The 13,912-nt window shown below is 48.7% G+C and overlaps 1 protein-coding gene across 14 annotated transcripts in view; it reads right to left on the bottom strand.

Moving 5' to 3' along the window:
- Positions 1–8,237: 8,237 nt before the first annotated feature.
- Map6 (microtubule-associated protein 6) overlaps positions 8,238–13,912 on the bottom strand; it is a 70,359-nt gene continuing 64,684 nt past the window's right edge. For 11 of the 14 annotated variants that reach the window (XR_003946415.1, XR_003946414.1, XR_003946412.1 and 8 more), the window contains one exon: positions 8,238–9,390. Coding sequence is in view for 2 of the 14 variants with exons in the window: in NM_010837.3 (NP_034967.2) it covers positions 8,373–9,390 (1,018 nt within the window). In the remaining 12 variants the exon portion in view is untranslated. The remainder of the gene's footprint in view (positions 9,391–13,912) is intronic. The other 3 variants (XR_869667.3, XR_378220.4, XR_869666.3) reach the window with 3 other exon arrangements.

Genomic DNA, 13,912 nt, shown 5'->3' with positions numbered 1-13,912 from the left:
ACAAAGCCTGTGATTTATGCAGAGTGTCTCTAGCTCTGAAGTTCTGGTAGATAACGGGACAATGGTGTATGGTCACTGTGTGCTGTGTTCTGTTCTGCTCTTGACCTGTGGAGCCTGAACAACAGAGTGGAAGTCCGAGCACCCCAGTCCAACCCTCTGAGGGCTACTGCTTGTCAGTCCTCTGGTTTCATGGTGAGTTGGTCACAACTCAGGGGCTAGAGGAAGGCAAACAGGCACATGAATAATTAACAGGCTTACTGACTGGGCCTAAGCTGTATGGAGGAGGCTAGTGGGAATCGTTCTCACGTACCTCACATAGTGGGTTTGTGATAAAGAAGGGGAAACCCACAGCCCCTGTCCTCATGTTTGCCTCCTGTGGTCCTTGGGACTATGCCTCAGGAAGGAGACAGGTATGCAGAACAGGACCCTGTAGCCAGAGAGGCAGAGGAAACTGGCAGAGCCACCTCTGCTGGCTGTGGCTTGGCAGCTCACTCCTTTCTCCATAGTCTTTGTACCATCACGTCCACCTGAGGGGTTTGGGGCCACAGAACGTCCCTTACCATGGCCTGACAAACCTACCGGGTGTAGATGAAGCTGTAGGTGGGCTGACTCTCTCAGTGCTACCACAGGGAGTGTGAACAGAACTTTAGAATCCCAAGCCCGACCTGTACTTTGAACTTGATAGATTGGATTTCCACTCTTGGGGGACTTCATCTAGATGTGGAGACTTGGAGTTGGTGGCCAGTACATGTGCTCAGGACTCAGCGCATTCCAATGAGGCCTTTGCATTGGGCGTCATCTGCTCTTGAGAATCCGTCTGTGGCCACCCAACCCAACCATCCTCTACCTACTTCTGCTTCCCTGCCGCGTTTTCTCACTTTCCAACACTAGGATGCTATCTATCTAGGTACTGTATCTTGCATGTCGAGCACACTGTGCCTCATCAGTCAAAGGAAGTGGTCCAGTGGTTCTGTGGTGCTTAGCAACACCAGTGAAGACTATGATTCCCCCCCCCCCCCCCCGCCAGCAACCATTACCTGTTTATGCCTTCTTTCTCTGTTCTCCATGAATGCTGGTCGCTCCAGTCTTGTGCTGGTGCCTGTTATCAGTTGCACCGAGTTTCTGGGTACAACAGTCGTTTGCTCAGCTACTCACATCCATGGAATGCTGAGGCAGTGAGGGGATGCAAGGCTGAGATGTCCTGGGCTAAGTCCCATGCCCTTAACATCCTCTCACAGATCCTGGAAGACCCTTTACTCAGGCACTCCGAAACACATCAGGGAGGGACATCTCTGAAATAGGTTGCTGTGTTCTGTGAGGGCCCGTGAGGCAGGAGGAAGCTATCTTCATGGAAATAGCTCCATGATGTCAATGGAAGTGATGAAATCTCAGGAGGACATGCAGCAGCACTCTGGACCACAATCCTCAAAGGCCATCAGCATCATCTGACCCACGGGGGTCTTTAGAAAGATGATTCCATAGACAACTGGTCAGGGAAGTGGCCAGTGGTGACCAGCCTTTGCTAAGATGCACGCTGAGGTCCTCAACCTCCGATGGAAGCACAGACCAAGTCCTTGCAGGCCTGGCATGCAGAAGGATGACGAGCTCTGAAAGAGGTCTTGAGTCCCTACCAGCATGCTGCCAGGCCCTTCAGTTGCCCCCAGATGCACACTGTAATTAGCTCTTCTGAACACAGAGGGTCCCTAGCCACTTGCACTCTGAAGGGACAGTCTACAGATTCTGCAGGGGTGAGAGGTCAAACCCTCTGATGTTAATTCCCAAGCCCCCAGAATGCCACTGCACGCAGGTGGATAGGGCCCAAGTCCAGGCCTTGGAACTTACAGGCTCAGTTCCTACTGGAACTTATGTACTGCCATGCCTGTGCAATAAATGTCATGGTAGAAAATATTATCTAAAAGACCCCCACCCCAAGTCTTTCCTTCTCACGAGTGCAATAAATCAGCAGGAAAGATGGGGTCTTGGGGAAATCACAGACATTGCCATCATGAAAGACGTGAAAGATCCAGGGATTTTCTTTTTTAAATATGTTTGTCGTGTGTGTGTGTGTGTGTGTGTGTGTGTGTACACAGGTGCACATGCAGAGGTTAAGAACAACTTTATGTGGGTTCTAGAGATCAAACTCAGGTCAGCAGGCTTTGCCAGGCTTTTACCTAGTGAGCCAGTTCACCTGCCCTCAGCGAGTGGTTTCTGTCACATTACCTTTATTCCTGTGTTTGTATGGATTGACAGAGTTCTTAGAGAATGACAGGGCACCGCTCTGAGCCTGGGCTAATGGTGACTTTTAGTCAGGCCATTCTAGATACGTTGTTCTCATGAGAACATAGTTGTCACTTGGTGTGAAACTAGCCGACAGGTTCTCTCTTTCTCTGTAAGGAATTCCCAATGAAATTTTCTTCCTCTTGATAGGGACAACAATATACCGTTCTCATCTTGTCTTGAGACTTGTCAAGTCTCTGGCTCTCTGCTATTTAATTGATAGGGATTTTGAGTCCCTCTTCATTCATCTCAGGACAGCATCCTGCCCACTGCATCAGTTATACCATGGTCCTAGTAAGTAGCAGGTCTTTTAGATGCATCAAAGAGACATAGATGTACCTGAGAATAGAAAACAAGTTCCACAAGAAGGTACCTGTACCTGAGTGAAGCCTCCGAGTGGGTGTCCAATAAACTAGGTCATTCCAGGGATGACCCCGCAGAGTACAGAATGGCTTGCTGGGCTTTTGTTAGTGGTAGAAATACTGCTGTACAATGCTTGTTGGGTTTCTGTATGTTTTAGAGGCAACACCGGTCACATTGGGTGTGCTGTTCTGACCCACTGTTGAGTATCCTGGAAGGTCCAGGAAAGTGGGAGATGCCATTTGGCTCAAGATAAAGGACAAGCAGCTCTGCCTTGTGGGCCAGTGACCCAGGAGACCTAAAGGTGGTGGGCAGCAGGTGGGGATGATGTGTGGACCCATGTAAACCCCAGGGAAGGACCTGGGTGTGATGCTGAGAGCTTGTCTCCCCACTGAACAAGCTGAGAACGAACGGTCCCTGTGTGGGAGGCACCAAGAGACTCGGGAAGTCACAAACTCTTCTCTCTTCCCAGGTACTCCTGGTGTGTGTCCTCTGACTGTTAAATGGGACTTCAGCAAACTGTGTCGGTAGAGAAACACTTGGTTTCTCCAACACTTGGACTCAAGTTTCTGTTCCCTCCACTCTAGAGAGCTGGGGATTGTCAAGGTTACCAGTGATGCTACTGTTGGTCAGTGGGCACTATAGAAAACCTTATTTTAGTAATAGGAAAGTTTGTGAACATACATGAAACTGAGAGACTAGTATAACCAACTTCCTCGAACCTATCTGATACCTCAGTCTGTTTCATGCCTTGGATATTTTATTTTTATTTATGTGTATAGTATGAATCTCCCTCTCTCTGTCTCTGTGTCTCTCTGTCTCTCTGTCTGTCTCTTTCTCTCTCTGTCTCTGTGTCTCTCTGTCTGTCTCTCTGTGTCTCTCTCTCGGTGTGTGTGTGTGCGTGTGTGTGCATGTATGTGTGTATGTATATATGAACATACATGTTGGCACCTGCAGATGCCAGGAGTCAGCCCCTCTGAAGTTGGAGTCACAGGAGTTACGAGCTGCCCGATGTGCATGAGGACCTCTGTACGAGCAGCAAGTGCTCCTAACTGTGGATGGATCTGTCTGGCCCACATTCACCTTGTGTTCTAGGAATCTTTCTGCCCCCAGCTCCCCAGTGCTGGGATTACAGGTGCATGTGCCTAGTTTTCATGGGGGTCCTGGGGATCCGAACCTGGGTCCTCACGCTTGCCCTTTCTGTTGCTGTGGAAGACACACTCTGAACAAAAGCAAGGGAGGAAAGGCCTTATATGCTCTTTTACTTCCAGGTAACAGTTCATCTCAGAGAGGTCAGGGCAGGACCTCAAGTAGGAACTGAAGCAGAAGCCAGGAAGGGACACTGTTCCGCTGGCTTGCTTGTATATAGGCCTGGCTCAGGGGTGTGCTACCCAGGACTGGGTCCTCTCAAAACAGTCTCTTACAAACATGACCACAGGCCCATATCTGGTGTGTGTGATTCCTCAAGTGATTTCCCTCTCCTCATGTGACTCTGAGTTTATATCACAGTGACAATAAAAACTAGCCAGTGTGGGTAGTGAGTCCCCTTTTCTCCAAACCTCCATTTTCTCACCTTCCTTCCTCAGTGCACGCCTGGACTTAGCAAGGGTCTCCTGAACCTTGTCCCCAACCTGTCTTGTGAGGCTTCTGCAGGCCAGCAGGCCACGTTGGAAGGCTGGAGAACAACAAGGAGCTGCTTTAGGGACGAGCCAGACCATGAATGAAGTCAGCCCCTAAGGGACGAGAAAACGAGGTCCACTCTGCCTTCTGATGCAGTGGAGGACTGGTGCATATGTGTTTGCTCGTGTGTGCTCATGTGTGTATGCATGTGCGCATGTATGCGTGCATGCATAGCCTGCTGCTCATAGACTGAGCCTCATCCTCACTCCTGTGCTGGAGGTTGTTGGGTTTCTTATCTCTAATCCTTAAGACTATTTTACAGAGCTGGGGGTTGGTGGCACACGCCTTTAATCCCAAAACTGGGGAGGGGGGGTGCAGAGACCAGCCTGTTCTACAGAGTGAGTTCCAAGACTATGCAGCAAAACCTTGTCTTAACAAACAAACAACCAAACAAACAGCAGACTCTTTTACAAAGTAGGATACTGAGAGACAGACTTCCCTGGGCTTCCAGATCTGCCAGCCCTTAGAACACACGTGTACTGTCTCTCCTGTGACACTGTCAGCCTGAGGCTATGGATCCTTCTGTGGCTCTGGGCTGACCATTCTCATCATCCTCAGCATTTCTCTTCTGGTCCCTTGCATCTCCTGAGCATCGCCCTGGGCTACGTCTCCTTCCATTCTGACCCCATCTCTATAGGAACTCTGCTTCCTCTTGTGATTATCCTGCAGGAACCACTCTCTCCACAGCTCAGCCATGTCCAGACCTGCCTCCAGGCAGCCTGTCTGGTAGCCAGTGACTTTCCAAACACATGCCCCTGGCTGCCCGGAGGCCCTCAGGGAATGCTGTCAGATACGACACCCCATTTACCTGTGTGTGAGGAAGACCTGAACTGAAGAGGAACACGTGCACAGAAATGGCTTTTTCCTGCCTTCAGACCTTAACTAACTGCGAACTTCCATAGGGCTACAAGCTCTGGGACAAGAAACCCTAGGGTGTGTGAGTGGGCAGAGGGGCAGCACCAGCCGGTTTCCTGAGGGAGGCTTGCTAGGGAAATCAGACCATTAGCATGGTCTGTGATGGTCTCTCTGTTAGAAACCAGCTGAGCTACTTTGAAAGGTGATGAATGAGTTTACAAAGAGTAGGTGTGGGTTTGAGGGGAGCATCCTGTTTCCCCTCCCCAATTTCCCTGGGGCTGTGGGCTTTCTCTCTCTCTTTCTCTCTTTCTCTTCTCTCTCTCTCTCTCTCTCTCTCTCTCTCTCTCTCTCTCTCTCTCTCTCTCTCTCTCATTTAGTATGTATGAGTGAGGGTGTGTTTGTGTCAGAAGCACCGAGTGTGTTAGAGGACCTCAGGGGTTGGTCCTCACCTTGTTTGAAAAGGATGTCGTTGTGCTGTACGCCCCCACTAACCCAGGCAGAGCTTCCAGCGATCCTCCTGCCTCTGTCCAATCTCCCAGTAGTGCATGCTGAGATTACAGATGTGCATCCCTGTGTCCTGCTTTGGCTCTTTCACGGGTGCTGGGGATCCAAACTCAGGTCCTCAGGTTTGTGTGGCAATCACCTTACCTCCTGAACTATCTCCTCGGCCCTGCTCTGGGCTTTAATTAAGACATTTTAATATTTAATGATTCTAAGTATGTTTATTAAATCTTCAACTTTTTATGGAAGAAAAACAAAATAGCAGGGATATCCATGAAGGCCTTGAGTCCCATAGCAGTGGAGGAGTGGCAGGTCTTGCTTCTGACCAAGGCTGGGCTTCAAAGCTTCTGTCTCCCCCTACCTAAATCCTTCCCCACAGTCTGGCTGTGGTCCTCTGTTCTGTAGCAGTACTCCCCCAGCCATGGGACTGAACACAGAACAGACCATCCTTGATGGTTGCAATTAACCCCTCACCAACCTCCACCCCAATCCCCTGCCTCCCTTGGTGTCTTAGTGAGGGTTTTACTGCTGTAAACAGACACCATGACCAAGGCAACTCTTATAAGAACATTTAATTGGGGCTGGCTTACAGGTTCAGTGGTTCAGTCCATTATCATCAAGGTGGGAACATGGCAGTGTCCAGGCAGGCATGGTTCAGGAGGAGCTGAGAGTTCCACATCTTCATCTGAAGTCTGCTAGCAGAATACTGACTTCCAGGCAGCTAGGATGAGGGTCTTAAAGCCTACATCCACAGAGACACACCTACTCCAACAAGGCCACACCTCCAAATAGTGCCACTCCCTGGGTCAGGCATCTTTAAACCGTGCTACTTGGTCAAGTCCTTATGCAAACCAAATTCCTCCGATGAAAGCCAAAGGTGCTGACTGGACCCTCCAACCGTACCCACGTAGATAACGAACCCATGTAGCTAGTTCCCTTCTACGGCCTCCTGGTTCATCCAACACCCTTTCTGAGCGCTATGGCCATTTTCTCCAGGGGGTCTTCCTGCTCTGCCTACCACACATCTTCTGCACTGTGCTCTTGAAGCCAGTCCTTGGCTTTAGTCTTACACCGCTTTACAGCTTATTGTTATAAGACTAGAATTTCTTTACTAGGCAGGGTAGAAGATACCTGTAACCCCAGCGCTAGGGAGGCCGAGGCAGAAGAAGTCCACAAAGTTTCAAAGACTGTATCTCAAAACAATCAGATAAACAAACAACAAATAACCCCCCAAAACTATATAATAACATTAGAAGTCAATTAAGGTTCCTTACAGCAGCAACCCCACTTCTCCGCTGAGCGCATGTTCGAGGACATGTGTGAATGGGCAGGGAACTTGGAACATTTAAAATTTTAAATTTATTTTTTTTAAAAGACAAAAAACCTGATTTTGTCTGGGCACAGTAGTACACACATGTCTGTAATTCAAGTACTTGGAAGGATGGGGCAGATAGATCTTGAGTTCAAGGCCAACCTAGGTTACACAGATAAGACCCTTCTATGTAGCCCAAGCCAAGATTTTGGCCCTTGGGATCAAGCCATCCTCCTACTTCAGTCTCTTGGGTAGCTGGGACTACAGGCCTGTAGCAAGCACTGTGTCCGGTATAAGGCAATATTTATAAACCCCACATTCAGCTGTCATGGATACAGAATGAACACCATCACGTGTTTAATTTGAGCCTCATTATAGAGTCCTGAGATGCATATCAATGAGCTTGGATTGGGTCAGTTTTACCACTGACCCCATGACCAACAACTATCACCACAGATTTCCCCAGTTCAGTTGAATGCCTGCTTCTATTTCATCTGCAGGCTTCAACTCTGACCCATTCAGAACCCAGTCTGCTGAGATTTGCTTCTTGTGAGCTTTCATGGCTCAAATCCTTGTGTTACCTAGCTACCTTCATGGTACCCACTCTCCCTAATCTCCCAGCATCATTTACTGTTGTGCAACTATTTTCTGGAAATTGAAACATCTCCTGGAGGGAGGCTGTAAAGACTCAGAAAGTGAATGGAATTTAAAAGTCCCAGGAAACTCCTGAAACAGGAAAATTTCACAAGGGTATATAAGTAAGGATCAGGAGACTCCTGAAACATACAAGATTCACAAGTTTGAACCCCACGGCTGTATGAATACAGATCTCTGGAGCAGGAAGATTCTCCAGCAAGTCATGCAAAGATCTTCAAGGATGCAGCTTTAATGAATCTTGGGTTTATTGGTGATGCAACTGCCTTTGAGACATGCTCCTGTAGGTAATGGTGCAACCATAGTTCTGTAAGGTGAACCCAACAAACTCAATGGTTACTAAACTAGATGAGGGGAGATCATCTCTTTGTTCTGTCCTACTAGGGGCAATGGATATCTGTTCATGTCTCTCCAGAGAAAACCACCCAGCACCTGCCTATCCCTAGGTCATGTTGACAAACCTTAAGAACTGTGTGTTTCTGACTCCACAGCCTCACCCACTCAGTGTGCATGGTATGCACACACACACACACACACACACACACACACACGCACACCACGCACACGCACTCCAACACCACAGAGCCAGAGACACTGCTGAGCCAGAGGAACCAATTTTATTAGATTCCAGCAAGACTATACAGCACAGTTTCATGCAGATTAAATATATGACTTTGCCTCCCCAGAAGGGAAACACTTCCACTGCCAGCTCCTTCATGGCATTTCAGGGCAATCAAGGGGATCCCTCAATATATTCCGTATGGGGAACTGTTGGGATCATGACTGGGGGTGAAGGTGAGACTGTGGGCAGTTGAGTGCCTTTGGGACCTTGAGTCTTCAGAGGGTCAGGGGCTGTAGGACCTTGGTCCTTTGTTGGGGCTGGCACCAGGGGATCCTGACCCTTCAAAGGTACTGGGATTATAGGGTCTTGATTCTTTATAGGCCCAAGAACCACAGGGCTTTGATTCTTTGGAGGCTCTGGGAGCATGGGACCTTGGTCCTTGGCTAGTGCTGGGATAATGGGGTCTTGGCTCTTCACTGGCTCAGGGATCACTGGACCTTGGTTCTTCACAGGTGCTACAAACACAGAATCATGTCCCTTCAGATACCTGGGGGCTGTTGTATCTGTACCTGTATCTTTAACTAGCTCTGGGCCTGCTAAGCCTTGATTCTTCACAGACTCGGGGACCATAGGAGCTTCGTTCTTCAAAGAGGCCATGATGGAGACATGCTGGTCCTTCCTACGCTCTGGGACCGTGGGAGCTCGATCCTTCTCGGGCTCGGGGATCACAGGGCCTGGGTCCTTCCGAGGTGCTGGTGTTGGGAAGCTTTGATCCTTAGTGCTTGCTGGAACCACAGGACTCTGATTCTTCAGAGGCTCTGGCAACAGAGGGCTTTGGGCTTTGGCTGGTGCTAAGGGGACAGAATCTTTATTCTTTAAAAGCTCAGATGCTATGTGGTCCTGAACCTTGATGGGTGCTGGGGCCACTGGACCTAGATCCTTCACGGGCCCTAAGAGCACAGCACCTTGATCCTTTGTAGGGCCCGGGGCTGTAGGGCTCTGACCCTTTAAGGACCCTGGGACTACAGGAACTTGATCTTTTGGCAGTCCTGGCACCACAGGGCCTTGATCCTTCAAAGGCTCTTGGCCTTTTGGAAGACCTGGGGCCACAGAGCCTTGATCCTTGTGTGGCTCTTTGGTTACAGGACCTCGGTTCTTAGATGCATCACTGGTGGGTTTGACCCGGCTCCTGCAAAGGAGAAAGAGAGATGATCACTGAGAGCCAAGTGCCAGCCAGGGAAAAGAGCAGAACACAGATTGCCTGATGAGATGTGGCCTCATGGGGCCTGGGGCAGGGTAGCTCTTAGTGGAGCAGCTAAGAAGAAATTGGATTTCTGCATCACTAGGGAATGCAGAGTGGGGGCAGGGCAGCCCAGGGAAGTGGTCATTCAATGTGTTTGCCAATTGATTAGAACCTGCAGGTGGCAAAGGGTGCAGCACCTGGGAGACAGCAGCAGGCATGTCCCCAGATTAGAACTGTCCAGTGTGCATCCCGCAGCCCACCCAGCATATACTCCACGTACCCCCACTTATTCCTGTATTGCAGCCCATCCTTGGAGCTCTGTATTATTATCTACCCAATGCTCCCAGATACCCAACTTCTCTGCTGTTTTTCCAGGCCTGTCCAAGGTTCTTTCCCCACTCCCCCGACTCTATTAAGGGATGGCTACTGGCAAACCAAGGGGTCTGCGGCATATCAGAAAAGGGGCCAGATCATCCTTCTCACCTACCCCCCCCCACATACCCAAGAGCAGCAGCTCTCAACCTGTGGGCCACACACCAGAGATCCTGTGTATCAGATATTTACATTACAACTTATAGCAATAGCAAAATTACAGTTATGAAGAAGCAATGAAAATAATTTTATGGTTGGGATCACCATAACATGAGGAACTGTATTAAAGGGTTGCAGCATTAGGAAGATTGAGAACCACTGCCCAAGAGGAAGACTATTTCATTATTCACATTTAGAACAGTCCACACATCATCATCATCATCATCATCATCATCATCATAATAAAGTGAATCTTTTAAATATGACTACTCTTTGATTCTTTGCATCCAGTGTGCCCCATACTGTCTACCCCCCCCCCCCACAGGCCTTTGGTAGACAACTAGCTGGGGCTTCCTATTCAGGCCCTGGTCCCCCTTCTCTACCCCCACGTCCACTCCCTCAGACTCTTGCACTCACTTACTCCCAGAATCCTGGGTTTATTCTCCAAATCCAAGTGCTGGAGCTCCTCCCTCGAGCTCTCAGGGGATTCTTGCCTTGTGTGGCTGACTGCAGCCACCTGCCCCATCCCTTGGTCTACCCTCATTGCAGAGAGCATGCACAAACACTGCCACCTGAGGCAAACGTTGCCAACTCAGACCTAGCCAATCTTGAGCCCTCTGGTCTACAGTGCACACACTTTCTGTGTGGGCCAGGCTGACAGCTGCCACTTAAGAGCGGCGTTGCTCAGCCCGTGTCACAGACCCTGGCCATCTCAGCACATTCCTCCTTTCAAATCCCTTCTTTTTACAGCTCATGCCAGCAACACAGAAGCCCGGTGAAACTCATGGATGTGAGACACACAGCAAGGGGTCTACCACCCTGCTTGTTGGAGCTAGAAGCTGAGGTCTGCAGAGAGCTAGCAATGAGGAGCTGAGGTACCTGCAGGAACTGGAGCCTAGATCTTTCCACTTCTGAGGTCTGTGAATTTTTTCTCATAGGGCCTGGCTCACAGCAGTCTTCAGTACAAAACACTCCTTGGTATTATTCATTTATACTTCATAACAACAAACTCTGTTAGCATTTTGACAGACCCTGACAGGGGCTGTGTGTGTGTGTGTGTGTGTGTGTGTGTGTGTGTTTGGTGTGTGTTTAGTGTCTGTCTGTCTGCTTGTATGTGCACCACATGTGTGCCATGCCCAAGAAGGCTGGGAGAGGGAGTCAGACCCTCTGGAACTGGAGCTGCAGGTGGTAGGTACTGAGAATCTAACCCAGATCCTATGGAAGAACAATGAATGAAAGTGCTGAGCCAGCTCTCCAGGATCCTGGTCAGGCTGTTAGAGGAATTTTTTTTTTTGCCTGCTTCTTTTATTTTATGTTTTCCCTTTTCTTTTGGTAATATTGGGGCCGGAACTCAGAGTTTAGTCTTACAAGGCAAGTATTTGGTGTACCACTGAGCCCTTCTGCTTCTTAGAGATAAATCTACTGAGACCACCTCTTCCTTCTTTCTTTCTTTCTTTCTTTCTTTCTTTCTTTCTTTCTTTCTTTCTTTCTTTCTTTCTTTCTTTCTCGTTTTCTGTCTTTATTTCTTTTTCTTTCTCTTTTTTTCAAAATAAGGTCTCTTGGTAGTCCAGGCTGACTTTGAACTCCTGCCTCCTGCCTCCTGCCTCCACCACTGGAGTGTTTAGGGACACAGGTGTGTTGTCACCACATTGTTTTGTTTTTAATGCAGTGTTGAGAATTGATCTAGGCAAATACTCTACTCCCTGACATACTCCTAGCCCATCCCTACCTCAGGATATTTCCTTGGCTCACTATGGTTTAACTCCCTGGGTGTCAGGCTTGTCATCTATTTATTGTTTGCAATGATAGTAACCCAGAAATATATGATTGGCGGGCAGGGACACAGCATTTTGCACCATGGCCATCATTAGACAGTAGAATGATTATCTAATTAGAAGCAACACACACACACACACACACACACACACACACACACACACACACGCACACACGCACACACACATTTTTATTCTGCAGTGCCTGCTTGATCTACAAGCTCTTTACTGTATTTAGCATCTCGAGTCACCCGGGGACCTCTGACTCAGCAGCCTGCACAGTGGCAATGTAAGTGGCCTGTCTATCCTGTCCCCAATGCTATCATTGAACAACACGGGGGTAGGAGAAGGCCAGCACAGCCTCTATCTCAGCACCATAGTTAGGCAGCTGCCCTGGCCAGGCTGTCACTAGGAAAACTAAGAGTGAGAAGAGAGAGGGCCAGGCAAGGCCGGGAGACATGCAGAACCCAGACATGGCACTAACGCCCTCAGGGCTGGGCCAGAGAGACGGTAAAAGCTGGGCTTAGAAGAGACTCAGAAGTCTGTTAGATCTTTTGGGTGACCTGGGTATGATCTTAAAGAAACTCAGGCATTGTGAAGGGCCTTAGTTGCCAGCCCTCGCCCACTGACAGGACATTGGCGCCCCCTGCTGACACAAAGCTCATACACAAGAGCAGCCCTTGAGCCTGGGTTGGGACCTGTGTGCCCTGGGTGTGTGCAGCCTTGGCTCTAAGTCTACTGAACACTCTAGGCCATTATTCATTAATACGGACCTAACGTCATATTGATCTGCCAGCAAACTTTTTACCTTAGTAGTTAAATCTCTTTAACTACTTTAAATCTCATGAACTTTAGTTAGAAACGAAGGCCAGTAAGGTGACCCATCTCCAAGCCTGACACTCATACATAGGTCCATTCTCCAGACCTTTATGTTGGAAGGAAAGGACCAACTTCCACAAGCTGTCCTCTGACTTACACATGTGTGCTGTAGAATGTACGTGTCCATGCACATACATGCGCACACCTACATAAATGCAATGAAAACTTTTAAACATTAGAAAAGAGGGCTGGGGAGGTGGCTCAGTGGTTAAAGAGCACTTGCTACTTTCCCAGAGAACCCAAGTTCAGTTCTCAGCACGCACATGGTGGCTCGTGACTGTCTCTAACTCCAGTTCCAAGGTGTCTGAAACCTCTTCTGACTTCAGTAGACTCCTGCACACATGTGGTACACACACACACTCACTCAAAATGCATATTTAAAAGGATTATAAATGAGTTATATAAACCTAAAACATGCCTTTTCTTTTTTTTTTTCTCTCTCTTTGTTTTTTTATTAGCTTTAGGAAAGTGTGTGACTTAAAAGTTCAAGGTAGTTTGGTGAACTGGAGTATACAAATTAGCTTTGCAATTTTTTAAAATATAAAGCATGTGATGAAATTAGGTTTATAAATTATTTCAAATACAATCAGGACATGAACAAATAATTTTAAGAGTTCTTCTGGGGAATCGGGGTTGTCACCTGGTTGGTAGCATGTTTGCCTAGCATGTGCAAAGCCTGGGCTCTATCCCAGCATTCCATAAACTAGACATAGAAGCTCAGGCCTCCAACCCCAGCACTTGTCAGTGAAGGCGGGGGCAGCAGGAGGACCACAAGTTTAAGGTTATCCTGGACTACATTAAAAGTTGGAAGCTAGCCTGGGCTATATCAAATCTTACCTCAAAACACAAAACCAAAGCCACCTTCTGATTTTTGATGCGTCTAAGGAAAAACCAAGCAAGCATCTCTAATATCTTATCAGACGTAAAATCTGGGGTCGAAAGTGACTCTGGAGAGTGAGTCGTCCAGTCAGACCGGGGAAAGATTAGCAGTACGGGGTCACATGAATAAACATGTACTCTGGGTGTGAACATGCACCTTTAATCCCATGCTTGGGAGGCAGAGGCAGAGGCAGAGGCAGAGGCAGAGGCAGAGGCAGAGGCAGAGGCAGAGGCAGAGGCAGAGGCAGAGGCAGAGGCAGAGGCAGAGGCAGAGGCAGAGGCAGAGGCAGAGGCAGAGGCAGAGGCAGAGGCAGAGGCAGAGGCGCAGAGAGGCAGAGGCGCAGAGAGGCAGAGAGGCAGAGAGGCAGAGAGGCAGAGAGGCAGAGAGGCAGAGAGGCAGAGAG

This window comes from Mus musculus, chromosome 7, assembly GCF_000001635.26.
Source record: "Mus musculus strain C57BL/6J chromosome 7, GRCm38.p6 C57BL/6J".
NCBI classification, from domain to species: Eukaryota; Metazoa; Chordata; class Mammalia; order Rodentia; family Muridae; genus Mus; species Mus musculus.
The sequence above is the reverse complement of the archived record's forward strand: the minus strand, read 5'-3'. Positions and strand labels throughout refer to the sequence as shown.